Source organism: Falco cherrug, chromosome 1 (assembly GCF_023634085.1).
Source record: "Falco cherrug isolate bFalChe1 chromosome 1, bFalChe1.pri, whole genome shotgun sequence".
In the NCBI taxonomy this organism is placed as follows: domain Eukaryota; kingdom Metazoa; phylum Chordata; class Aves; order Falconiformes; family Falconidae; genus Falco; species Falco cherrug.
In genome coordinates, this window is record NC_073697.1 from 102,015,404 (window position 1) to 102,039,850 (window position 24,447).

Sequence of the window (24,447 nt, forward strand, 5' to 3'; positions counted from 1 at the left end):
GCTTCCAAAGCCAGCTCAGCACCCAGGCGTCCCAGGTGCCAGAAGTGACCCCCCCATTCCAGGTGTACCACAGGCCTGTGAGGAGTGCAAAACATCTACTTTATTAAAGCTGCCGGCCAAAGAGCACAGCGGGTGGCTCTGGGGCATGCCCAGCACAGCGGGTGGCTGTGGGGCATGCAAAGGTCTGCTGGAGAAACTGCTACTTCTTGCCACGCTGCTTGCTTTTCATCAGGAGCAGCCCCTGCTTCTTGATGCCCTCCCGGGTGAGGACAAGGCCACAGGATTCGTCATCAGAATCCAAGGACTCTGAGGAGAGAGTGGAGAGGAGTGGGCTGTGGAGGCTCTGTGCGCTCGTGTCCCTGGGCAGAGCCGGCACCTTTTGCAGGGCTGGTGGCATCCCAGAGAGCCCTCGTGCGGAGCCCTGAGGCACAGGCACTGCCGACTGGCTCTGCCAGCCCCGCATCCCAGGGGGACCTGCAGAGCCTGGGGTTGCCACCGCTGTGGCCCCTCTTCAACACTGCTGGCGCTTCCCAGAAAGGCCTGGAGCCAGGGGGTGGTGGGTACAGCTCCCGCTTTGTTAAAAACACAGTAGAGAGCTGCCAAAAGCTCGTGGTCTCCCCCAAGAACATCCAACAGGAGGAGGCCACAACCAGGTGATTTTGAAGCCAAGGCTCTCCCTCCTTGTCCCACAGCACCTGGGACAAGCAGCTCGTGGGTTGGGCTCTGCTGGGACAGTGGAAGACAGGCAAGGATGCCCAGGAATCCCCACGGGCAGGGGCTGGGATGGTTGCTGTGGCACGTGTCCTCGCTGTGCTCTCCTACCTTGGCCGCTGCCTGCGTCCTCCAAGGAAACCCTCAGGTTCTGTGGGTGATCCGCAGTGGTGTTCTCTAGTAAATTACGGACCTCGGCAAAAATCTGTGGAAGACACTCTGGGTTACTTGCTGAAGGGGAGGTGGGTGTTCCAAGCCAAGGGCTGCCCCACCTCGAGGTCCCTGCGCGGGGCACACCCTGCAGTGCCCCGTGCCACCGGGGGCTGAGCTGCTCCATGGCTCTCCCCTGGCGCCACCTCCATCCTGCCAGCTGGGAGGACGCTTGGGATGGGCCGTATGGGAAAGCCCCATGCGGGTGCCCGAAGGCCACAGCAGGGATGGAGCCCCCGCGCACCTTGTTGTCCTTGTTGGGGCTGCGCCAGTCGTGGGGCAGGCTGGCCACCCGCTGCACCAGGTAGCGCAGCTTCTGCTCACAGTGCTGCAGCTTCTCCTCCACCGCCATGGCCTTGACGGGATCCTCCTGGAGTCAGAGAGAGAACAACCACCTTGGTGGGGAAAACGAGCCACGGCGGGGGGACAGTGGCTGCGCCAAGCGTTTCCACGCCGTGCTGCTGCACCACCGGGCAGTGGCCGGGGCCAAGCTCACGCCAGCCCCATGTGGGTACCTGGCCGGGCACGGTGATGCCCTGCAGGCGGACGAAAAGGCTGTCGATGTCCTCTTCACATTTCAGCAGAACATCCTTGCTCCTCATCATCTGGGCCCGCATGTCCTCCAGCCGAGCCTCTTGGCACTGCAGTTTCAGCCGCAGCTCCTCCTCCAGCACCCTGGAGCCAAGCACATTCACATCCATACAAGTGCACAGGGGGGGCAGGAACACCCTAGAGCTGTTGCAAAAGCTGCTCAGGTTGCCAATGCAGAGCAGAGGTGCTGCCTGCAACCCAGCTCCACGCTGCTGGTACCACTTCCCACGCCAGGCCAGAAGCGGGGGTCCTCCTGCCGCCGCAGCGGGAGCTTTGGGTGCTCTGCCAGGCCCAGAGCTGGGGGAGCCCCCTGCTCAGAAAACCTGGCGGCACAGGAGGGGTGGGCGGCTGCAGTGGGACGTGGGAAGGGGTGCCCTGCTGTGTCGGGACACCTGGCACACACGTGTCCCCCCCGCCAAGGGCCGTGGCCCGGTGGACACGACTGCACACCTGCTTGTGTTGGAGGGCTGGTGAAACTTCAGCTTAGCTAGGTTCAGCTCCAGCTCGTGCAGCCTCTCCGCCAGTGCCCGCTTCTTCTCCTCGCCCTCCTTGATGCACTGCTCCAGGTCCGCCGAGGACTTCTGCTGTTCCAGGAGCCTGCCGGGTATGTCCTGGCCGGGGGAGAGCACGAGGACTCAGCCCCCGGTGCTCCTGCAGGGTACAGGACCCGGGCCGTGGCCTCGGGGAGCCGTGTGCACCATGGACGGCTGCAAGCTCATGTCACGGAGAAGTGTGGTGCCATCCCTGCCCGCCCCAGAGGGCCTCTGGGCGTCTCCCGAGGCAGAGGAGGGCAGAGAAGCCCACAATGAAACAAGGCAAGCAGAGGGCTCTCAGCTCCCCGGGCCCTGAGCAGCCGTGGGTTTTGCCAGAGGGGGGGGTCACGTTACCCAGATCCTGGAGCACTGCAGCGCAGCCTTGGCCTGCTGCATCTTCTGCGTGACCCTGGCCTCGTGCTCCATCTGGGACCTGACGGCCTCCAGACTGGTGCCTGGGGTGGGAGGGAAGCGTCAGGGAAGGATGCCTGCGGCTGTGCCCGCGTCCCACCCCCCTGCACCCTGCCAGGCACTCACCCACGAGCTGGTCCTGTGAGGCCGGGGTCGGGGAGTCCACGGTGAGCTCGTGCCTCTCCTGCTGCAAGGATGTGCATTGTCACCCCCCACGCTGCTGACAGCCGGGGGGAGCTGGCCCTGCAGGCCCCCGACCCGTGGGGGGCCCGGCACCGATGCCTGCCGTCTGCCCACAGCCTGGCCTGTGCCAGGACCCCCAGCTCACCGCTCTCAGGTGCCTTTGGTACACGTCCTTCCGCCACCCTGTGTCTACAGAGACCTCCTGGGTGGCCCGGGAGCGGTACATGCGCGCTCTCTCCGCAAGGATCCGGCTGCGCGTCCTGTTTGCGTCCTCCTGGAGCATGTCAGAGAAGGGAGAAGTGGCTGTCAGAGCTGGAACGGACCTTTGGCAGCCAGCTGAACTTGTGGGATGGCCAGGGTCAGCAATGACCAGCCCCGCCGCCAAGTAGACAGGCTGGGAAGGATAGTGGGCAAGGAGGGCTGGCGGGTGGAGCGTGCTGCCTTCGCCATAGCTGGGGCTTCGGGCAGGCTGTCCCCAGCCCCAGGGCAGCCCGGCCCAAGAGCGACACCCGGGAGGAGCTATGGAGCCATCGGGGTGCTGTGGGCAAGCCCAGCTCCGGCTCTTTTGCTCTTGGTTGAAGGCACACTCAGCAGCTCCGGGGCACATGGTGCCGTCGGTGGGCTCTGGAGGGTGGAAAAGGGCCCCGAGGCGCCCCTGGCCATCTCACCTTGGCTCTGTCAGCGGCTTTGCAGGCCTCCAAGGCCATGAGATCCATGTCCTGGAGCTCCCTACCATACAGCTCGGCCATCTTGCACAGGAGGTCCAGGTGCGGAGGCAGGTGGGCCAGCTCCTGGGACACAGGGAGCCACAGCACGTCACCCCAGTGAGCCCCAGGGGTCCCCCGTGCTGTGACAGCAGATGGAGGGGAGCAGGAGGACCTCTTTGATCTGGGAGGGGGGCGTCCCACCAGCGTTGCCCCTGGGGCACCTCCTTGTCTCTGCTGGGGGAGCAGGTGGCACGATGGCACGGTGGGGAGGAGCTCACCTTCCTCAGGACATCCCGCACCGCCAGGTACAGGGCAGTCACCTTCTGTCCAGTGTGGACTTTGAGGAGCACCTTCTCAATGTTTTTCTCCAGCTGGCAAATGGCCTGGGGCAGAGGTGGGGGGGTACAGGGGGTGACCCCGCATGCCGAGCCCAGAGGCAAGCCGGGGGGTGCAGGGGCTGGATTAGAGCCCTCTGCAGGTGCTGCCAGCCCAGGAGGGGGTCCCAGGTACCTGTGCCTGTGCCTGCTGCCGCTTGTCAGGCATCGCAGCATCCTGCAGCTGCTGCAGCCGCCTCTGCAGCTCCTCCCGCACTTGTCTCCGCTGCCTCACCTGGTGTAGCAGCATGTTGCAGGTGTTCACCCGTTCATAGATGTCGGCCTGGAGCTTCTCCTGGGCCACCTGGATGGGCATGCGAGCATTCAGCAGGCTGGAGGCAGAGCTTGCTGGGCGCCCGCGGCACAAGGGGGTCCTGCCTGCAAAACTGCCCCCAGGGTGGAGCTGGGGACACCGGACTTAGGGGTGCTGCCTAACTGAGACCCAGGGCTGGGCGTCAATCGAATCCATCAGTGCCCCAGCTGCGGGGGTGCCGGAGAGCAGCAGCAGCAGCAGCAGCACCCCCCGGCACCCGCCTGCCGCTGGCCCTGCAAGAGGCCCCCGGGCAAAGGCAGCTCTGCGGGGCCAGGGTCTCTGTCACCGCAGCGGGGCTTATAACCGCGTTGTAACCTCGGGACGGGCAGTGAAGGGCAGGGCAGGGACAGCATCTCTCAGGGATGCGGCTGGAGCTGCAGGAACCCGGGCAGCCCTGGGCACACACAGGCTGAGACAGCCGGGAGCACTGCCGGGACAACAGATCTGCTCAGGGAGCTCAAGGAGGATCTGCACGGGTGGGTCCCGCAGTGGAAAGGGACCCGTGGGACCACACACAAACACCCCCCGTTGCACCACACCAGCCCTGGGGGGCTGTCCTTGTGCCGGCACCAGGTCACTCTACCACCCACCCTGTCCTTCTGAGCCTTCCCACAGCCCCAGCCCCCTGCAAGCAGCCCGGGCGTGCTGGGCCCTGTCTGGTTGGCCAAAGTGGCCCCCAAGGACTTTGGCGCTCTGCAGGTCTCAGAGACGCTGCGTCTGTTGTGCTGTGGGCACGAGAGGGGCAGAGAGAACAATCACCACCAGCCTGGGGCCAATCCAAGACTAGTGCTGCCCTGTGCCGCCCGCTCCCGACAGGGCCAGCGCCAGGCAGGGGTAGAGCAGGAGGGACCCGACGGTACCTGCTGGCTATGGCCCCGGGCACGGACGTCCTCCTGCACAGCCTCACACAGGCGGGGGAGCCGCTCTCTGGTCCCACTGCGCTTTTCCTCACGCGGCTGCGCGCAAAACTTCCCGCCTTGCTCTGGGGGACACAAAGGCGCTGTTGGTACCGTGCAGGACAACGCGGGGACCGAGAGCCACCCGCCCGCCCCAGGCCGTCCCCACAAGAAGCCCAAGGGGCAGCACCCTGCAAGGCGACGGCGGCACACAGCTCCTGGGCGCGCTGGCTGAGGTTTGCCTTGCGGCCCGGCATGGTGCCACTGCTCCTGCCTCGGCCCTCCAGCCTGGCTGCGCACGTGGCAGCCGTCGTGGCTCTACTGCCCGGTGGAGACGTTGCCGGGCTGTTAGGACGTTGGCAGGCTGTGACACGGGCTGTGACATCACAGAGCTGAGCTCACTCCCTGCACTGGGGGAACTGTCACAGCGGCACCTCCCAGTGCCGCATGGCACACACCTCCTGCTCGGCCAGCGCCTCCTGCTCAGCCATCGCCACCCACGGCCCCCTCCTCTCCGCTTCTGCGGGCGACAGGCGAATGAATAACCAGTTACTGAGGCAGCCCAAGACAGGGTGGGCAGCGCGGTCCCAGCGCCGTGGCTGCAGCAGTTGCAGCCCGCCCAGCTGGGGGACCCCTCCAAGCCCCACCAGACACGGGGCCAGGACACTTGCAGGGAAAACATGTGGGCACATGGACCCGAACAGCCCCCCGCGCTCTCTGGCAGCTGCCGGCTGGTTTCGCATGGCACCAGGAGCCCGTTCCTGCCTCGCCACGTGCCTTCGGCAACACGGAACAGCTACACAGGGAGTTCTGCTCCCGTTGCACCGGGCAAGAACAGACCAGCTGCTGAGACTGGGCTTTGGTCTTGTCCTTCCCGCGCGTTCTGGCTCAGCTACAGACACGGCAAGGAATGCAAGCATGTACATTTATTCGTTGAGAAATAAAACCAAGCTCCCTCTACCAGAGAGGAGAATAACCCTCAATCTTTGATTTGCAGAAAAAGACTCCTTACAGAGGGAAACTGCCTTCCTAGCACCAAGCTTGTAGATCAGCTCTGATGAAGTTTCTGTAGCTCGAGATCTTTAATGTGCAGCCGTCCTATGGTGCTCTAGCTGCTGAACATAGGAAACAAAGAAATTAGAGGATTCTGAAATCAAGTGTTACCGACACAGGATCATCCCAGGCTCTTACTCAGCACCTCATGTGCAGACTGATGGATTGCATGTTAATGCCAATGGCCCGTGACAGGCTACACGCAGACATTATCATCTTCTGTGCTTCATAAAAATGCGCATGAAGAGATGGCCCTTTGAAAGACAAGCAGTGAAGGCTTTGTGCCCACAAGGAACCTGGCCAGTCTGTCCGTGCACGTCGAGATCTCCACGCTGAGGCGGGGCCCACGTGGCAAGTAGAGTCATTATGCCACTACACTGTCCTAGGCAGCATTTAAACATCACGGCAGGTTACCGGGGGGTGGCAAGAGAGAGCTTTTTAGAAGAACGGCTAAAATGCCTCAAGGATGTCCATTTCAGTGGCCCTCAGCAAAACTCAGACTCTCGAGTGGACGGCCCTTCCAAAATACTGCTCAAGAAACATGAGCCAGGCTTGTACAAGCTCGTGTCAACAGGCGCCTGCAGAAACCAGCTTCCAGGAGGAAGCCTTTGACTAAGGGTCTAGTCCCACAGGCCCCCTGCACCTCACACGTCAAACCTCTCCGCTTTCAGTTGTCTTCAGCCCTCCCTGCCTAAATTCTGGAGACTTCCCACGCTGTTCACGCTACAAAGGAAAAGGTCACGTCAGCAGCGCAAGCCAGAGCTCCCTTCAGTTCTCATGTAGCAGGCAGTCGGGCGCGCTAAAAGTGAACAGCCAATGATGAACACAGCACTCGTCTGGGAGAGACATCGAGGCGCTGGCTAGCCTGCAGCTCCTGACCTGCTGCCTGCTGTTAGCATGGGAAGGGGTACGTCACGCTGAAGGCTCCGTAAATCCCTGCTGGCTGAGCTTTCGGTCACCCAAGCACAGGGGCTTTGCCTGGTGGTTTGCATTTTCCGTCTCTCCTCCTCCACTTGCTGTGCTCTCTTCCCCTCTTCTTTGAAACACACCAGCTCCACTAAAAAGCATTTGTTGAACACAGCTGAGACAAGAGCTCATGGAATCTGGAGCTGCCTGGAAATGCTGGGCAGGTATTAGAAAGCAGCATAAGCAGCGAGAGGAGAAAGGACAGCTGCCAGGATTTCTCTGTCTCGCACTAAAACGGGGCACAACCAAACTGCTCCTGCTGGGGAATGGCGGCCCAACAAAAGCCTGTCCAGCTCGATGGGCAGAGGCCACCCATGCCTGTCGGAGATTCTCACTGACGCCGTGGAATGAACAGCTGACAAGCACAGGCCACCCCTTCGGCCTACAGAAAGCATCGCCGTGGCCGGAGGCACCTCCTATACCATTCACAAAAATGATTTTATGTCTTTCTGTATCTCTAATATAGAAGCAGGCGATAACTGATTTTTCTTAAGGTAGCTAAATACATGTCACGAAGAAGTTATATGGAAGAGAAGGTTTTTAATAAGTCAGCGAGTACTCTTCTATCCGGCAAAGGAAATCTTTAAGAATGGTGTTTTAATTATCAAGCAGCCAATTGTAGAAGCCCAAGTCAGTGATCGTGCTGCTCAACAGCACAACTGTTCTTCCTCTCCACTGAAAGCAGGAACAGTGCCCCGGCATGACACTGCAGTGCACAGATGTGTGAGGAGCCACTTCTTCTGTCCATTCAGATGGACAGTAAGGTCCAGGCCTAGTGTCAGAAAAAGGGTTGGACTTTTTCTGGGGTGTCTGAAGTCCCCATGGTCAGAGTTGCGTGACAAAACTTGGAAGCCTGGGATACTTCAGGGATTATTCCAAGTGTGGGAACTTCCCTGCGGGAACTTTTGTCTTCTTAGGCCAAAGGGTGTTTGTCAGCTTTTCCTGAGCTATCTGTATGGGTGAAGGGGACTGAGAGGGAACAGTGCAGGCCCTGTTTGTCTACTCCCAAGGTTTCCAAAGAGCCCATCTTGCTTCTTTGAACCTCAGCCCTTGGCAGGGAACTAAGCACCATTGCCATTCTTTGCCAATTCATCCATCTGTCCCCCCAAGACATCTAATCTGACGTCTCATCTGTTTCAGGCGGTATGCGTTCCTGGACTTGGGACTTTTGCGGTTGTCAGAGAGCAAGTAGCCAGCAAGAAGGGTGTGGTGGTTGCAAAGAGACACGTGTGTCACCTTGCACACATGACTGTGCGGGATCATGACCTCCAATACGGTTGCACAGACATTCCTGGGAAGCAGACACACTGAGAGCGGTGCTTGCCCTTGAGCAGAATGGGCAGGCGAGCTCTGCTGTCCAGAGGTGACTGAGCAGAGTGCCAAAGTCATGCCGCAGTCCTGAGAAGAGCGTCAGTCAGCTCGACAAAACCAGCCTACTGCGAGGAGGACCCTGCCTAACCTATTCATTTCAAATATTCACCCGAGGACGATACAGCATAACAGCAAGCTCTTTTTGACCTGTGTTGTGAAATTGCTTGGAGGGGGGAATTACAGACCGAATATCATAACAGTGATCTAATATCATAACAAGGAATTCTTTTTGTGTTCCTCACGCTTCCCTGGTAGCCATGTGAAGGACACAACCAAAGTTCTGCTACCTGCTTTGGTGAGAAAAGTAGCTGTTTGCTTTCGCAGTCGTACAGAGCCAAAATGCTCCATGGATCCACCCAGGCAGAGCTCCCCTGGAGAAGTTGCCAGGAAGGACTTCTCTTGGTGGTTCTCATCCTATCCTCGTAGCCATGTGAAGGACACCACAGAAGTTCTGCTACCTGCTTTCTGGCGTGAGAAAAGTACACGCTCACTTTGGCACTCGTACAAAGCCAAAATGCTCCACGGAACCACCCAGGCACAGGTCCCCTGGAGAAGGTGCCGGTGTTGTAAAATTGCTTGGAGGAGGGAATGACAGATCTAAGACTATAACGACCCTATAGGGAAAAATGCAGTTGCCACTTTGGAATGGTTGGCATGCACAGAACCTACATCACCACCGTTCCCTAAAGCCATACCAACTGCTATCCTAGAGCAGCGGAGGGTGGAGCGTGTTACTTACCCCCTGTTTAACTCAGTGTTTAATTTGCTTAATAATTTGGGGGGTTGTTACTTATCCCCTGTTTAATTCAATGCTTTATTTGCTTCGTAATCTGGGGGGTTGTTACTTATCCCGTTTAATTCAATGCTTTATTTGATTGATACTATCAGCGATACAGATTATGCAACCAGAAATAAGGAACGACTACAACGCAAAAGGCTATTACTGAGTTGGAAGCTAAGAGATGAATCAATGAGATAAACAAAAAGAAAAGGGGGGATTGTGCTAAACACAGTCGTGATTCATGTCAAAATAGAATATAGTGTGGTAATTGTTGTACCGTGTGTAAATCTAAAATAGTTTGTGGCCATTATAACCTGTGTCACAATCGTAATGAACAGGCGCGTGTGCTTCTCCTTTAAGACCCTGTAAAAGCTCCCCCTTCCCCTGAGGTAACCGCTCCTGAGAAAAGGCCGCGGGGGACAAAGAGCGCACGCGCCAGGGAAAAGCCGCCAAGGGAGACAAAGACCCGGAAACTCTCCAAAGGGCGCCAAAGAGGAGCCAATAGGAGGAGAAGGCGTACCCTAACGACCCAATGGAGAAAGAGCAGGGCGAACTTCCGGCGGGAAGTGATTGGTCACGGTGCTGCTATAAAAGACGCCGCTTTGGGGGCTCAGCCGTGCTTCCGGCGGGAAGTAGTCTGGTTGTCGGCGGCCATGGGGTTTTTTTGGGGTTTTTTTTGTGTTTTGGGGTTTTTTTTTTTTTTTATTATTGTTTCTCAACCTGAATTTATGGGACCCGAAATGAAATTGTTTTAATTGTTATCGTTTATAACAGAGCGGAGCGGGTACACCGCGGGCAGGCTCCGCTGTGCTCCCTGCAGGATTGGGAGCTTGATGGTACCAGGCGGCCGATAAGCTGCACAGCGGCTGCAAAATATATGAGAAGGTGCCTGTTGCTGGGCCAAGGGCTGTGGTGGAGACCGTCTGCGACATAGGGCCAGGAACTAGGCTTCTTTAGCACTTCAAAGAAAAGATAAGCTTTCTGACAAGGACATGCTAACTGCTGAAAGAAAACAAGCTGCTGAAGAGATAAAACTCAAGGATGCTCTGATAAAACAATTGTGGCAGTGGGAGATCGTGACCTCCTACTCGAGGGGCAGGAGAGTTCTCCCTGCTCCGTAGCTGGTACAAGTGCGTGCCTCTGCAACAGCACCTCTGCTTTAACCCTTTCGTACCCTGAATGCAAATCTGCTCCTTGCTGCTTTAAGTCTCTGGCCTTGCCTATGGTGCCTTTGCCGGCCAAGCCGCAGCTCCCAGCGGGTGTGGGGCTTTGTACAAACTCGCCCCAAGGCTTTGACCCTTCCCTGGGGTCCTTGACTCCCCCGCCTCGGGTCCTACATTAGTGCGAGTGTTTCGCGCTTCACCCCGGTTGCTCCACAGGCGGAGCCGCGACCTGAGGCTCGCTCTTGCAAAATACAGCAATCGTGTATTTAACACAAAAAATTCAACAAGAGCGTCTTTCTAGTTTAGGTCTCAGTTTTTCCCTATCCTTTTCTAGCGCCAAAATCAAAGTGTCAGGTGGTGCTATATTAGTCGCGCACTCCTCCTGCTACTCTGTATGGCTTCTCAAAGTGGAAAACATATCTGCACGTGTTACTTCATCCCATTTTCCCTGTCATCTTAAAAACAACATGAATTATAGCAAGGGGTTGCAATTTCCTGATCTTCTAAGATATATAAAGGCCACCACTGATGATATTTTTATTGAGACTCCCACCTGGCGGTCCTCCTATATTCTTCCAATGAGCCAAAATACAAACCAAAGGGCTCTTTTTTTACTGTTTCCCCACTCTGTTCACTTTCCATTTCCACTTTATGCAAGTTACAGGCTTCAGGGCTCGCTTCGTAGCTGAGCTGCGTCTCAGTTGCACAGAACACTCACACGAAAGGGCCCGTTACACACTCGCTCACTCTGCTCGCTCAGGTAGACAGCAACAATACCATTTTATAATGGAAATGCCGAACTCAAACACTGTTACGCCATTCCAGAATGTCAAATATAAACAAGAGGGCTCAAATAATGCACAGGACCAAATTTTACAACAGATGGCAAAATGGTCAAAACACATTCTTGAAGAAAACCCAAACCCCCCCCACTCCGGAGAAAACCTGTTACCCCTCGAGAGACCCCTTCCCGCTACCGCAGCGAAGAGAGCACCCAAATTCCCACCCCCAGCCTTTCCAGGGGCGAGCACCAGCGCTCTTTACCTCGCGCATTAACTGATTAACTTGACCAAGTTTTAAACCAGCCTTGGGTTAGGGCTGTGCAAGGGACAAGGCCTGGTCCTGCCATTTAGCAGCTTCAGCACTGTAAATCGCTTAGTTCAAAAACCATTGTCTTTAACGCTGCCCTCCTTTGGTTTCATCATTGCATACCTGCAATAGTTTAGTATCTAACGTGATTCCACGTCCTTTCTTGTAGTTGTGTTACTAAGCCAGTCACACAAGTGACACAACATTGCATTAGGACAATCACAGGCACAACTGTAAAAATCGCCCCGGTTATTATAATGATCGGTTTCTTTAACCCCACTGATAGGTTAGGGAACCAAGATGTTAATTCCTCGATACCGATATGCACAGTTTCTCCAATCCAAAAAAGACTTGTGCAAATCCAAATGGAACTGGGACCTTCTCAGCTGCTGACCAACAGATGCTGGATTTTGGACTGGGTGAATGTCACCATGGAGAGAGGGGTTTCTCAGCGACCCGAGCCTTTGGCAGATGTTGGTGGGCTCCTCTCTGCTCAAGGCAGCATTCTTGTGAGAGCTGTAAACCTTTCCTCCCCCTTGCAGCACCCGTGGGGTGTACCCTTGTTTCTGCATTGCCAAGGGAGGAAGGGAAGCCCTTTCAGAAGGTGCGAGGTGTATGAAGCTAGCATGGTTTGATCAGCTGGATTCCAAGCATTCGTATTTATCCAGCGGTGTGGTGACTGTTGTCTAATAGACATGTCCTGGAGCTGCTGCTTCTAAGCTGATGGGCACAAAACCTGATGCTCTGTGGTTCTGCTGTACTAGACCTTGTAAAGGCAAACACCAGCGTTCATGCTGGCTCCTATAGCCTCGTCGTAGTTCAGACTGTTTTGGCAGCAGCTGTAGAGCGCTGTGAAAGAGAGAAGGGATGGATGGTTTGCACAAAGGCGCGTGGATGGGCAGATTTTCCATGATTTCCGGCCAACAGTGCCATGCCTGCAGCTGCGCTGCCCCAGGGTGCCAGCGGTGCAGCGAGAGCCGAGAGCCGGGGGTGCATCAATCTCACCATCAGCTGGTGGCCTGCTGCAGCAAGAGCAGAGATGCCCAGTCAGCAGGACGGGTGGTACTGTGCAGCTGTTTTGCTTCCTAATGACATCTCTTTCAGCTGAGTTCCTTCAAAGCCTGGGTGCGTTGGACGTGGGCAGAGTGGCCCAGCGCTGGCCACCCATGCTCCCTGCTTGGCTCCCTGCTTGGCAGAGTATGTTCAGATCTTTGCTGCATGGCTGGGCAGCTGCTCGCAGCGCAGGACTCCCTGACCCAGAGCCCAGCACAGCCCCCCTGGTGTGCTGGGCATGTGGGAACAGCACAGGGACAGGAGATGGATGGGTGTCATTAGAGCGTGGTTTTCAATTGCAGAAGAGCCTGTCTACAGCCGTAGACGCGCTCTCAGTTCTGGGAAGCTCCATTAGATGCATTCTTTGGCACGTTCACCTATTTCTGGAGCTTCCTTTGAAAAACACAAGTTGAAAAACACAAGAAAAACACAGCTGGAGTGTCCACCCAGGTGGCAGAAGCATTTTACCAGTAGCTTTGGACTGAATACGCCGATGGGATAGGGGCATACTCTGTGTGTACTGCAGTTGTAGCCTGTTTTGTCATGTTTTTCCGGTAGTTGTTTTTTCTAACATAAGTCTAGATATGTTTAAAGGCAACATAGAGCACTGAAGATACTGTGATCACAGCCTAAGGGTTTTAGAGTAGTTTTTTTTCTAAAATCTCTTCTTCAAGGAATCATATAGCATTCTTCTTCCACTGTTTGATCATTTTGTTACAGACATAATGACTGAAAAATCTGTAGCAGCAGTTTATTCAAATTACCAAATTGAGTCAACTGGGTTATACAGTGGTATAAAAGTAAATATGTGACAAAATGGTTTCAGGCAAAAAAAAAATATCAGAGGAGAAAGTAACTTGGCATTTGTAATGGCCATGACATATAAAGGTGTAGTAATACATCAGTATCAAAAGAAAGCTTTCCTACAGGTAGCAGACTGACCTTCCCTTAGTGCTGGCTGTTGAAATGCAGGGTCAGGGGTTTTGGGACTGTATTTTGGACTGCTTGTGCACTGCCTGTTACCCAGTTTTTCTGTACGCCAGCCCACAGATTTCTGTGTGCAAGCCCAAAACACCCAGATCTCTATCTCCAGCGTAATACACATGTTTAGAACTCTTTGGTTCTGCTTTTAGACTGTCCTTATTTGCACATGCCATCCCCAATACAAGAAAGCAATTGTGGAAATGTTGGTCCTTAGGGATGGATCCACGTGTCAAGCTCCCCTAGGGTGATCCCGGGCATGCGGAATCCTCTGAGGGACCTTGTTGTCCAGGTCTGTCAGATGTCTGGGGGTCACTGCGGTTTGTGAGTCTCCAGCATTGACAGGTGGCCCTGGAAGGCAGAAGGGGGAATAGAGAAAGGGTGGGGATGGGACAGGGGGGAGGAGACCCTGTATCTCCATCTGAGGAGAGGGGGATCATGAGGAATCTGGGGGGCCCAAGGGGCAATTTGGTGGTCCTGGGGGCAACTGGTGGGTCTAAGGGTGAAAGTATGGGACCACGGGGTCAACTGACTGTAACTGGGGCGCCTAAGGGATAGTGGGTGTTCTGGGGACAAGGGGGAATGGCAGGGTCTCAGGGATAATTAGGGAGTCTGGGGGCAGCAGGGAAGCCTGAAGTGGTGCTGGGTGCAAGGGAGGTGTCCTGGAACGGGTCAGAGGACAGTGGGAGTCCCAGGGGGACATAGTCCATGGCTTGCAGTCTATCGGGATTTTGGTTAAGGTTTACCAGGTCAGGAGGACTCACACCAGCAGCAGCACGAGCGCCATGGAGCCAAGTGCCAGCCCCAGCAATAGCATGTGGCGCAGGCGGGTCTTGCTGTGGGGCCAATGTAGCACAGCTCTGAACCGAGCCTGGAGTCTGTGCTCGTCCTCCACACTTCCCTCTGATACTGTAGAGACACAGACACCTCGGGTCATGGGGCACTGCTTCCCAGGGACCAGGTGTCCTTTTGTAGGACCTGCTCCCGCCACAGACCTCACTGCCCTCTGGGACCCAGGCATCTGGGGGTCCCTGCTCCACCCCATGTGCCCCACTGTCCCCAGAGAAGCCAGGCATCAGGGAACACCTGCTCCACTACACCTGTCCACCATGGACCCAGGTGTACTGGCACCCTACTCACACCCCATGCACCCCCCGCCCATGGGCCCAGGTGTCTGGGGTGCTACTTCACCCCACACTGCTCACTGCCCCCAAGGGTACTCAGGTGTCTGGGCGCACCGTTGAGGTAGAAGTACTTGCGGACCAATGGCTCATAAACCTCCCCCAGGGAACAGGCGATGGTTCCTGGAATGGGGTCATGGATGATCAGAATGCGAGATCCCTCTGTGCTTCCCTGCAGCTCCTCAAACAGTGTCAGGTCCTGTGTGTACAGCTGGGGAAGGGGGGGAACACATCAAGGCAGCCTGGTCCACCAGGTACATGAAACAATATACATGTGCATGCAAAGGCACACGTGTCCTGCACATGCTTGTCATGTCCCACGTGATGAAGCATGCTTCTTGTACCCTTTACTCATGCATGTGCATGCACCTTATGTCCCACGTGCTCCTTGTGCTCTTTGTATGCACAGAGGGATGCACAAGCAGAGCAAAAGCCACTTCCTTGCCACACGTGTGCACACAAGTACACATGAATCTGCAAACACAAGTGACCTGCCTCTTGCTTGTGTGCACCTTTCACATGGGTCAGCACTTGCTTGCATCCTGTGCATGCTTACACACGTGCTACTTATATCTACTGTATAAGCCATACCTGTATCTATGGATTGTCCTTATGGCAAGCGCACAACTGTGTGCATGCAGGCCTTGCTACCCAGGCCCAGTCCTCTCTTGAATGTCTGTGTACACCCTTGCACAAGCATATATGCAACTCACGTCCTTGGCAAACATCCAGGTAACGGGCAGGCCAGGGAGGGTGGCAAAGGGCACAGAGCAGTGCAGTGTGACGGTTTCATCTGTTTGGGCCCGCAGGACCTGCACTGGGAGCATTGAGAAGCATGTGAGTTCACATCTACTCATGCACTTACAGGAATGAATGTGCTCCTGTGTGACTACAAGTGCTCACGTGCTCGCAGTAGAGGTGCACAGGCATGCACCTCAGCACACTGCTGTGCGTTCATGGTGGGCCCAGCAGGCATGGCCACACATGAGGAATGGCAGTTGCCCCCAGAGACCTGGAGGCACCCAGCGCCGGGGTGGGACTTAGACCAGCCTGGATGCCTGGGTCTACCATGTCCCCATACCTGGGCAATCCAGGGGAAACTGGCAGTCCACGAGGCGGCAGGTAGCACACTGGAAGACGCGAGCAGCTGGCTGGTATCCTAGGATGGAGAGACTTGCTGGTCCCATGGGGATGGGAGATGTATGAGGCGACAGAGGGTGGCAAGACAGAGAGACGGGCACTCACCACAAGGCGGGACACAGGCTGGAGCTGGTGGAGAGGAAGCAGCATTAGACTGGGGATCACTGGGGATCCGCATCCCTGTGATGAGCTGTTTGGGCTCGTCCCTTGTCCAGCCCAGATGGGATCCCCAGGGGTTTCTTCAGGATGGGGGTGCCCAAGGTGGGGGTCCCTGGGGTGTAGATGTCCATGGTGGGGGGGTCTGTGACAGTCCCTTTAGTGGGGGTCCTGGAGAATTTCCAGAGTGGGAGTCTTGGGTGGGCGTCCCCACTGGCCCCATACCTTTCTCCAGATGGCTCAGCTTCGCCCAGATTACGTTGACGGCTGCCTGTAGAGACACCTCAAAGGGCTCTGTCCAGAAGGCCAGGTAGACAATGTAACCTCCCTCTGATCCCCAGAATCCCTCCTCAGACCCCACAGATCCTCTGTACTTGCCTCAACCCCATATGTCCCTACTGGAGTTCCATATATCCCCAAATACCCCCCCAACACCCCGCCCCTCCCCCCAGAAGCTGTATACCTTGAAGCCCACATACCCTCAGGATTCCCCAGCTATCCCCTTACAGCCCCAGACCTCCATATCGTCTTGTATTTCACCACACCCCCCATTCAAGGCCTCCGTGTCCTATCCCCCATGACCCATGTCCTGACCCTACCCCTCACATGTCCCACATCCCCTGCTCACTCGTCTTGCTCTGCTTCTCCAGAAAATGCAGGGCATCCATGACGATCTCCCGAAGTACATCACGCTGCCCCGACCCTGCGACCAGTACAGGTGTGCTGAGACCAGTACAGGGTTGGGATTGGAGGTTCAGGGATGGGAGGGTCCAGTAAGGGCTGGGAGTTTCTGGGGGTTCTGCAGTCCTGATCAGGGTTTAGGGATACTGGGGAAGGGTCAGATATTCTTGGGGATTCCTGAGGTCCTAGGTAGGGCCAGGGTGTCCTCAGTGTCCCTGTTCTGGTTTGGGTGATTCTCAGGGTCCTAGGCAGGGTTGGGGTTCCCAGAGGTCCCTGAGGTCCAGGTCAGGACTAGGGAGACATTGGCATTGTTGGGAGTCGTAGGGTGCCTGTCTGGGGTGGGTCCCTGGGGTTTCTGTTTAGGAAAGGGGTCTTCAACTGCCAGGGATCCCGTGTCAGTATGAGGGCATCGGTTGAAGTGGGAAACCCCAGACGGCTCTGGGATCCTGTTCAGAGTGGTGGTCCCCCTTGGGCTGGAGGTCCCTGGTGGGATGGAGGTGCCGGTCAGGATGGGGAACCCATGACGCACCCACAGTGACAGAGGAAAGTGGCTCAGCAGCCTGGGCAAGGGCCTCAAGGCAGCGTTGATGTCGAGGGTCCTTGAGGGGGGCCCCAGTAATGTCATGGCAGAGCTGTTCCCGCTGACTGGGAGGCCCAAAGCAGAGCAGGCAGGAGTGCACCGCAGGGAGCCAGGATGCCAGGGCCACCCACTGCCACAAGGCAAGCCCCCCTGCCTTGATGCCTGGGTTTCCAGGGAGCCAGGGAGCCAGCACCCACCACCACCCCATGGCCACAAAGTACAGCACCCAAATGCTTGGGTCCCCAGGGAACTGCAGGGTTCCCAGGTGGAGCCCAGGCGCCTGGATACCCAGGAGACAGTGGGGTTCCCAGGTGGAGCCCAGGCGCCTGGATACCCAGGAGACAGTGGGGTTCCCAGGTGGAGCCCAGGCGCCTGGATACCCAGGAGAGAGCGGGGTTCCCAGGTGGAGCCCAGGCGCCTGGATACCCAGGAGACAGCGGGGTTCCCAGGTGGAGCCCAGGCGCCTGGATACCCAGGAGACAGTGGGGTTCCCAGGTGGAGCCCAGGCGCCTGGATACCCAGGAGAGAGCGGGGTTCCCAGGTGGAGCCCAGGCGCCTGGATACCCAGGAGACAGCGGGGTTCCCAGGTGGAGCCCAGGTGCCTGGATACCCAGGAGACAGCGGGGTTCCTATGTAGGTCCCAGATACCTGGGTCCCCCCTTGAGAGGAGTGGGGATACCTAGACATATGAGTCCCCTGGGGTGTGTCGGCTGGAGAATGGGCTCCCAGACCCTCATTTTGGTCTCCCCAGATTTTCTGCCTTCAGTCCCTGCCAGTCACTTTACTTGGTGACCCAAAATCCCCTCTGTTTTGATGTCCAATTCCTTGCCTTTGTCCCTATGACCCTGTCCTGTCAGCACCCCCAGTCCAGTCTCTTGCAGAGAGGAACTATGCAAGGCTTCTCCTTTTCATTCCTCCATGTCCCATCTCATTAACACCTCCTTGCTCTTCCACCCAGGTGAGCCAGCCCGATCCACGGTAGAGCGGCAGATCTTGCTGCACAAGGGGGTTTCCTAAGGCAGGAAAATGCCAGGGCAGCGGAGACACCCACTGAGAGCTGACAGCTCTCATGAAAGATGCTTTCAAGGTCTAGGCATTGCCAGAGCAACCGCAGCCACCCCACCCCCATAAAAAGCAGCCTATGGAGCACTAGTGGCCAGGAGCACTGCCAGCAGAGCAGGCCAACTGTGTGGTGATCAGCCAGGGTGTGCGCAGCAGTTTGCATGGCAGTTTGCGCAGGAAGGGCGTCATCATCCTACCAGCAAAAGAAGCGAGTTCAGTTGGTGGTCATCACTCTCCCAGGAGGAGCTTGGCTATGGTATCCACCTGGAAGAAAGCTCTGTACTCTGCACTCACCAGGATGGATGTGGCAACCCAGAGAGAGCTCCGGTGAAAACATGCAGGCATCCAGGCCTCGGGCTGCAGGGCATGCAAGTGCCTTTCATGGATGGCAGTGGTGAGAAGAGCTCTGTGGGGTGTGGACAAGTGGATGGTCTGCTCAGCCTGGTGGCAGAGCTACAAGAGGAAGTAGAAAGTTCAAGGAGCATTGAGAAGTCTGAGGAAAGCATAGACTGGTGGAACCATGCTCTGCCCTCCATGAGACAGAAACAGGAACAGCCACCAGAAGAAAATCAAGATCAAGGGGATCCTGTATCCTCCCTCTGCTAGGCTGAAGGTGGTGGTTTAAAGGGTAGGAGTGAATGGAGGCAAGTCCATGCTCGGGGTGGCAGGCAAACTCTCCTTGGCCACCTCGTCTTCCCAGGTGACTCTGTACAACAGGTATGAGGCTCTGGATGTAGACGGCCAGTCGATGGATGATGTGGATGACAGTCCATCTACACCAGAGGTATTGCCAAGGTCAGAAAGGAAAGAGCCCTTCCTTCCCCCTAGGGATGATGTTACAAGTGCTGTTGGCATGAAGTACAGGGACCAAGCAGAGAGGACAGTGAAAGCCTGGTCTGGTGTTGATGTCCCCCGGCTGAAGGGGACGAGGTGCCACTCTCCCGCGCGGGTCTCCCTGTCAGTGCTGGCTGTACTTGGGGAAACAGCACCATCCCTTTGCAGCCATGTTTTAGGAGTGCCTTTGCAGCGAAGGCACCGTGGAGCCCACGGCTGGGTGTCCGTGAGCAGTCAGCAGGGCTGGGGATCCTGTCCGGGAGCCACAGGCTCGCTGTGGCATCCTCTGCTGTCCTGGCTCATGCTGGGTTAGACCTTACCTGCAGGCACTGCCCCGCAGCCCAGAGGTAGCGCCCGACGTGTGCTCTGAGGTCAGGGTTATCAGTACGAGTTGCACAACGTGTGTGCGGGGGCCAGGGGAGGGCAGAAGCTGGAAGGGTCCCCAGCCGGGTCAGGTCAGGCAGCCCCAGACTGGGGGCTCCAGCTCAGACTTGGCTCTCCCTTCCCGAGGCAGGGTCTGCCCTTGTGCTCCCACGCATGCACATGAAGACCCCCACCCTGAGGTCCAATGCCTGGACAGGTCTCAGCCCCTGCCCCACGTTTCCCCAGAGCTGCCTTGGACAGGCAACAGCCCTTTGAGGTCCCACAGTGGTCTGGGGCTGCAGAGGTCCCGCGAAGGCGATTGCCCCACAGGAGCAAGGGGGAGAGAGCCACCCTGACCCCAGCTTTGCTTTGGCCACGAAAGCGGTTCCCCCGCCCGGTCCATCCCCACCTCTGCAGAGAGCGCAACGGGGTGAGGGGCGGCGGGGATGGGGGTGCTTCCAAAGCCAGCTCAGCACCCAGGCGTCCCAGGTGCCAGAAGTGACCCCCCCATTCCAGGTGTACCACAGGCCTGTGAGGAGTGCAAAACATCTACTTTATTAAAGCTGCCGGCCAAAGAGCACAGCGGGTGGCTCTGGGGCATGCCCAGCACAGCGGGTGGCTGTGGGGCATGCAAAGGTCTGCTGGAGAAACTGCTACTTCTTGCCACGCTGCTTGCTTTTCATCAGGAGCAGCCCCTGCTTCTTGATGCCCTCCCGGGTGAGGACAAGGCCACAGGATTCGTCATCAGAATCCAAGGACTCTGAGGAGAGAGTGGAGAGGAGTGGGCTGTGGAGGCTCTGTGCGCTCGTGTCCCTGGGCAGAGCCGGCACCTTTTGCAGGGCTGGTGGCATCCCAGAGAGCCATCGTGCGGAGCCCTGAGGCACAGGCACTGCCGACTGGCTCTGCCAGCCCCGCATCCCAGGGGGACCTGCAGAGCCTGGGGTTGCCACCGCTGTGGCCCCTCTTCAACACTGCTGGCGCTTCCCAGAAAGGCCTGGAGCCAGGGGGTGGTGGGTACAGCTCCCGCTTTGTTAAAAACACAGTAGAGAGCTGCCAAAAGCTCGTGGTCTCCCCCAAGAACATCCAACAGGAGGAGGCCACAACCAGGTGATTTTGAAGCCAAGGCTCTCCCTCCTTGTCCCACAGCACCTGGGACAAGCAGCTCGTGGGTTGGGCTCTGCTGGGACAGTGGAAGACAGGCAAGGATGCCCAGGAATCCCCACGGGCAGGGGCTGGGATGGTTGCTGTGGCACGTGTCCTCGCTGTGCTCTCCTACCTTGGCCGCTGCCTGCGTCCTCCAAGGAAACCCTCAGGTTCTGTGGGTGATCCGCAGTGGTGTTCTCTAGTAAATTACGGACCTCGGCAAAAATCTGTGGAAGACACTCTGGGTTACTTGCTGAAGGGGAGGTGGGTGTTCCAAGCCAAGGGCTGCCCCACCTCGAGGTCCCCGCGCGGGGCACACCCTGCAGTGCCCCGTGCCACCGGGGGCTGAGCTGCTCCATGGCTCTCCCCTGGCGCCACCTCCATCCTGCCAGCTGGGAGGACGCTTGGGATGGGCCGTATGGGAAAGCCCCGTGCGGGTGCCCGAAGGCCACAGCAGGGATGGAGCCCCCGCGCACCTTGTTGTCCTTGTTGGGGCTGCGCCAGTCGTGGGGCAGGCTGGCCACCCGCTGCACCAGGTAGCGCAGCTTCTGCTCACAGTGCTGCAGCTTCTCCTCCACCGCCATGGCCTTGACGGGATCCTCCTGGAGTCAGAGAGAGAACAACCACCTTGGTGGGGAAAACGAGCCACGGCGGGGGGACAGTGGCTGCGCCAAGCGTTTCCACGCCGTGCTGCTGCACCACCGGGCAGTGGCCGGGGCCAAGCTCACGCCAGCCCCATGTGGGTACCTGGCCGGGCACGGTGATGCCCTGCAGGCGGACGAAAAGGCTGTCGATGTCCTCTTCACATTTCAGCAGAACATCCTTGCTCCTCATCATCTGGGCCCGCATGTCCTCCAGCCGAGCCTCTTGGCACTGCAGTTTCAGCCGCAGCTCCTCCTCCAGCACCCTGGAGCCAAGCACATTCACATCCATACAAGTGCACAGGGGGGGCAGGAACACCCTAGAGCTGTTGCAAAAGCTGCTCAGGTTGCCAATGCAGAGCAGAGGTGCTGCCTGCAACCCAGCTCCACGCTGCTGGTACCACTTCCCACGCCAGGCCAGAAGCGGGGGTCCTCCTGCCGCCGCAGCGGGAGCTTTGGGTGCTCTGCCAGGCCCAGAGCTGGGGGAGCCCCCTGCTCAGAAAACCTGGCGGCACAGGAGGGGTGGGCGGCTGCAGTGGGACGTGGGAAGGGGTGCCCTGCTGTGTCGGGACACCTGGCACACACGTGTCCCCCCCGCCAAGGGCCGTGGCCCGGTGGACACGACTGCACACCTGCTTGTGTTGGAGGGCTGGTGAAACTTCAGCTTAGCTAGGTTCAGCTCCAGCTCGTGCAGCCTCTCCGCCAGTGCCCGCTTCTTCTCCTCGCCCTCCTTGATGCACTGCTCCAGGTCCGCCGAGGACTTCTGCTGTTCCAGGAGCCTGCCGGGTATGTCCTGGCCGGGGGAGAGCACGAGGACTCAGCCCCCGGTGCTCCTGCAGGGTACAGGACCCGGGCCGTGGCCTCGGGGAGCCGTGTGCACCATGGACGGCTGCAAGCTCATGTCACGGAGAAGTGTGGTGCCATCCCTGCCCGCCCCAGAGGGCCTCTGGGGGTCTCCCGAGGCAGAGGAGGGCAGAGAAGCCCACAATGAAACAAGGCAAGCAGAGGGCTCTCAGCTCCCCGGGCCCTGAGCAGCCGTGGGTTTTGCCAGAGGGGGGGGTCACGTTACCCAGATCCTGGAGCACTGCAGCGCAGCCTTGGCCTGCTGCATCTTCTGCGTGACCCTGGCCTCGTGCTCCATCTGGGACCTGACGGCCTCCAGACTGGTGCCTGGGGTGGGAGGGAAGCGTCAGGGAAGGATGCCTGCGGCTGTGCCCGCGTCCCACCCCCCTGCACCCTGCCAGGCACTCACCCACGAGCTGGTCCTGTGAGGCCGGGGTCGGGGAGTCCACGGTGAGCTCGTGCCTCTCCTGCTGCAAGGATGTGCATTGTCACCCCCCACGCTGCTGACAGCCGGGGGGAGCTGGCCCTGCAGGCCCCCGACCCGTGGGGGGCCCGGCACCGATGCCTGCCGTCTGCCCACAGCCTGGCCTGTGCCAGGACCCCCAGCTCACCGCTCTCAGGTGCCTTTGGTACACGTCCTTCCGCCACCCTGTGTCTACAGAGACCTCCTGGGTGGCCCGGGAGCGGTACATGCGCGCTCTCTCCGCAAGGATCCGGCTGCGCGTCCTGTTTGCGTCCTCCTGGAGCGTGTCAGAGAAGGGAGAAGTGGCTGTCAGAGCTGGAACGGACCTTTGGCAGCCAGCTGAACTTGTGGGATGGCCAGGGTCAGCAATGACCAGCCCCGCCGCCAAGTAGACAGGCTGGGAAGGATAGTGGGCAAGGAGGGCTGGCGGGTGGAGCGTGCTGCCTTCGCCATAGCTGGGGCTTCGGGCAGGCTGTCCCCAGCCCCAGGGCAGCCCGGCCCAAGAGCGACACCCGGGAGGAGCTATGGAGCCATCGGGGTGCTGTGGGCAAGCCCAGCTCCGGCTCTTTTGCTCTTGGTTGAAGGCACACTCAGCAGCTCCGGGGCACATGGTGCCGTCGGTGGGCTCTGGAGGGTGGAAAAGGGCCCCGAGGTGCCCCTGGCCATCTCACCTTGGCTCTGTCAGCGGCTTTGCAGGCCTCCAAGGCCATGAGATCCATGTCCTGGAGCTCCCTACCATACAGCTCGGCCATCTTGCACAGGAGGTCCAGGTGCGGAGGCAGGTGGGCCAGCTCCTGGGACACAGGGAGCCACAGCACGTCACCCCAGTGAGCCCCAGGGGTCCCCCGTGCTGTGACAGCAGATGGAGGGGAGCAGGAGGACCTCTTTGATCTGGGAGGGGGGCGTCCCACCAGCGTTGCCCCTGGGGCACCTCCTTGTCTCTGCTGGGGGAGCAGGTGGCACGATGGCACGGTGGGGAGGAGCTCACCTTCCTCAGGACATCCCGCACCGCCAGGTACAGGGCAGTCACCTTCTGTCCAGTGTGGACTTTGAGGAGCACCTTCTCAATGTTTTTCTCCAGCTGGCAAATGGCCTGGGGCAGAGGTGGGGGGGTACAGGGGGTGACCCCGCATGCCAAGCCCAGAGGCCAGCCGGGGGGTGCAGGGGCTGGATTAGAGCCCTCTGCAGGTGCTGCCAGCCCAGGAGGGGGTCCCAGGTACCTGCGCCTGTGCCTGCTGCCGCTTGTCAGGCATCGCAGCATCCTGCAGCTGCTGCAGCCGCCTCTGCAGCTCCTCCCGCACTTGTCTCCGCTGCCTCACCTGGTGTAGCAGCATGTTGCAGGTGTTCACCCGTTCATAGATGTCGGCCTGGAGCTTCTCCTGGGCCACCTGGATGGGCATGCGAGCATTCAGCAGGCTGGAGGCAGAGCTTGCTGGGCGCCCGCGGCACAAGGGGGTCCTGCCTGCAAAACTGCCCCCAGGGTGGAGCTGGGGACACCGGACTTAGGGGTGCTGCCTAACTGAGACCCAGGGCTGGGCGTCAATCGAATCCATCAGTGCCCCAGCTGCGGGGGTGCCGGAGAGCAGCAGCAGCAGCAGCAGCAGCACCACCCCGCACCCGCCTGCCGCTGGCCCTGCAAGAGGCCCCCGGGCAAAGGCAGCTCTGCGGGGCCAGGGTCTCTGTCACCGCAGCGGGGCTTATAACCGCGTTGTAACCTCGGGACGGGCAGTGAAGGGCAGGGCAGGGACAGCATCTCTCTCTCAGGGATGCGGCTGGAGCTGCAGGAACCCGGGCAGCCCTGGGCACACACAGGCTGGGACAGCCGGGAGTACTGCCGGGACAACAGATCTGCTCAGGGAGCTCAAGGAGGATCTGCACGGGTGGGTCCCGCAGTGGAAAGGGACCCGTGGGACCACACACAAACACCCCCCGTTGCACCACACCAGCCCTGGGGGGCTGTCCTTGTGCCGGCAC

At 58.4% G+C, this 24,447-nt stretch overlaps 3 protein-coding genes across 9 annotated transcripts; all 3 read right to left on the reverse strand.

Annotated features, from left to right (window-relative positions):
• Window positions 1-78: 78 nt before the first annotated feature.
• LOC129736332 (coiled-coil domain-containing protein 183-like) lies at window positions 79-5,459 on the reverse strand. 3 transcript variants are annotated; one of them, XM_055713903.1, is made up of 11 exons: window positions 4,894-5,459; window positions 3,625-4,024; window positions 3,308-3,430; window positions 2,785-2,913; window positions 2,583-2,643; window positions 2,400-2,500; window positions 1,963-2,123; window positions 1,437-1,596; window positions 1,166-1,291; window positions 823-916; window positions 79-306 (listed from the first exon to the last, which is right to left on the reverse strand). In XM_055713903.1, the coding sequence occupies exons 2-11, from the start codon at window positions 3,895-3,897 to the stop codon at window positions 200-202; spliced, it is 1,335 nt and encodes a 444-aa protein (XP_055569878.1). In that variant the 5' UTR covers window positions 3,898-4,024; window positions 4,894-5,459; the 3' UTR covers window positions 79-199. The 3 variants fall into 3 exon arrangements, with proteins under 3 accessions (XP_055569878.1, XP_055569868.1, XP_055569863.1); XM_055713893.1 differs by having other exon boundaries at window positions 79-916; window positions 2,583-2,640; window positions 4,894-5,454; XM_055713888.1 differs by having other exon boundaries at window positions 79-916; window positions 4,894-5,454.
• Window positions 5,460-13,618: 8,159 nt separating this feature from the next.
• LOC129735540 (sperm acrosome membrane-associated protein 6-like) lies at window positions 13,619-17,332 on the reverse strand. Its single transcript, XM_055704021.1, has 8 exons — window positions 17,074-17,332; window positions 16,492-16,566; window positions 16,089-16,157; window positions 15,813-15,836; window positions 15,649-15,726; window positions 15,281-15,384; window positions 14,625-14,778; window positions 13,619-13,737 (listed from the first exon to the last, which is right to left on the reverse strand). The coding sequence occupies exons 1-8, from the start codon at window positions 17,330-17,332 to the stop codon at window positions 13,619-13,621; spliced, it is 882 nt and encodes a 293-aa protein (XP_055559996.1).
• Window positions 17,333-19,915: 2,583 nt separating this feature from the next.
• On the reverse strand, window positions 19,916-24,055 carry LOC129736330 (coiled-coil domain-containing protein 183-like). 5 transcript variants are annotated; one of them, XM_055713824.1, is made up of 11 exons: window positions 23,694-24,055; window positions 23,462-23,566; window positions 23,145-23,267; window positions 22,622-22,750; window positions 22,420-22,480; window positions 22,237-22,337; window positions 21,800-21,960; window positions 21,274-21,433; window positions 21,003-21,128; window positions 20,660-20,753; window positions 19,916-20,143 (listed from the first exon to the last, which is right to left on the reverse strand). In XM_055713824.1, the coding sequence occupies exons 1-11, from the start codon at window positions 23,871-23,873 to the stop codon at window positions 20,037-20,039; spliced, it is 1,347 nt and encodes a 448-aa protein (XP_055569799.1). In that variant the 5' UTR covers window positions 23,874-24,055; the 3' UTR covers window positions 19,916-20,036. The 5 variants fall into 5 exon arrangements, with proteins under 5 accessions (XP_055569799.1, XP_055569784.1, XP_055569793.1 ...); XM_055713809.1 differs by having other exon boundaries at window positions 20,660-21,128; window positions 23,694-24,054; XM_055713818.1 differs by having other exon boundaries at window positions 19,916-20,753; window positions 23,694-24,052.
• Between the last annotated feature and the right edge of the window lie 392 nt (window positions 24,056-24,447).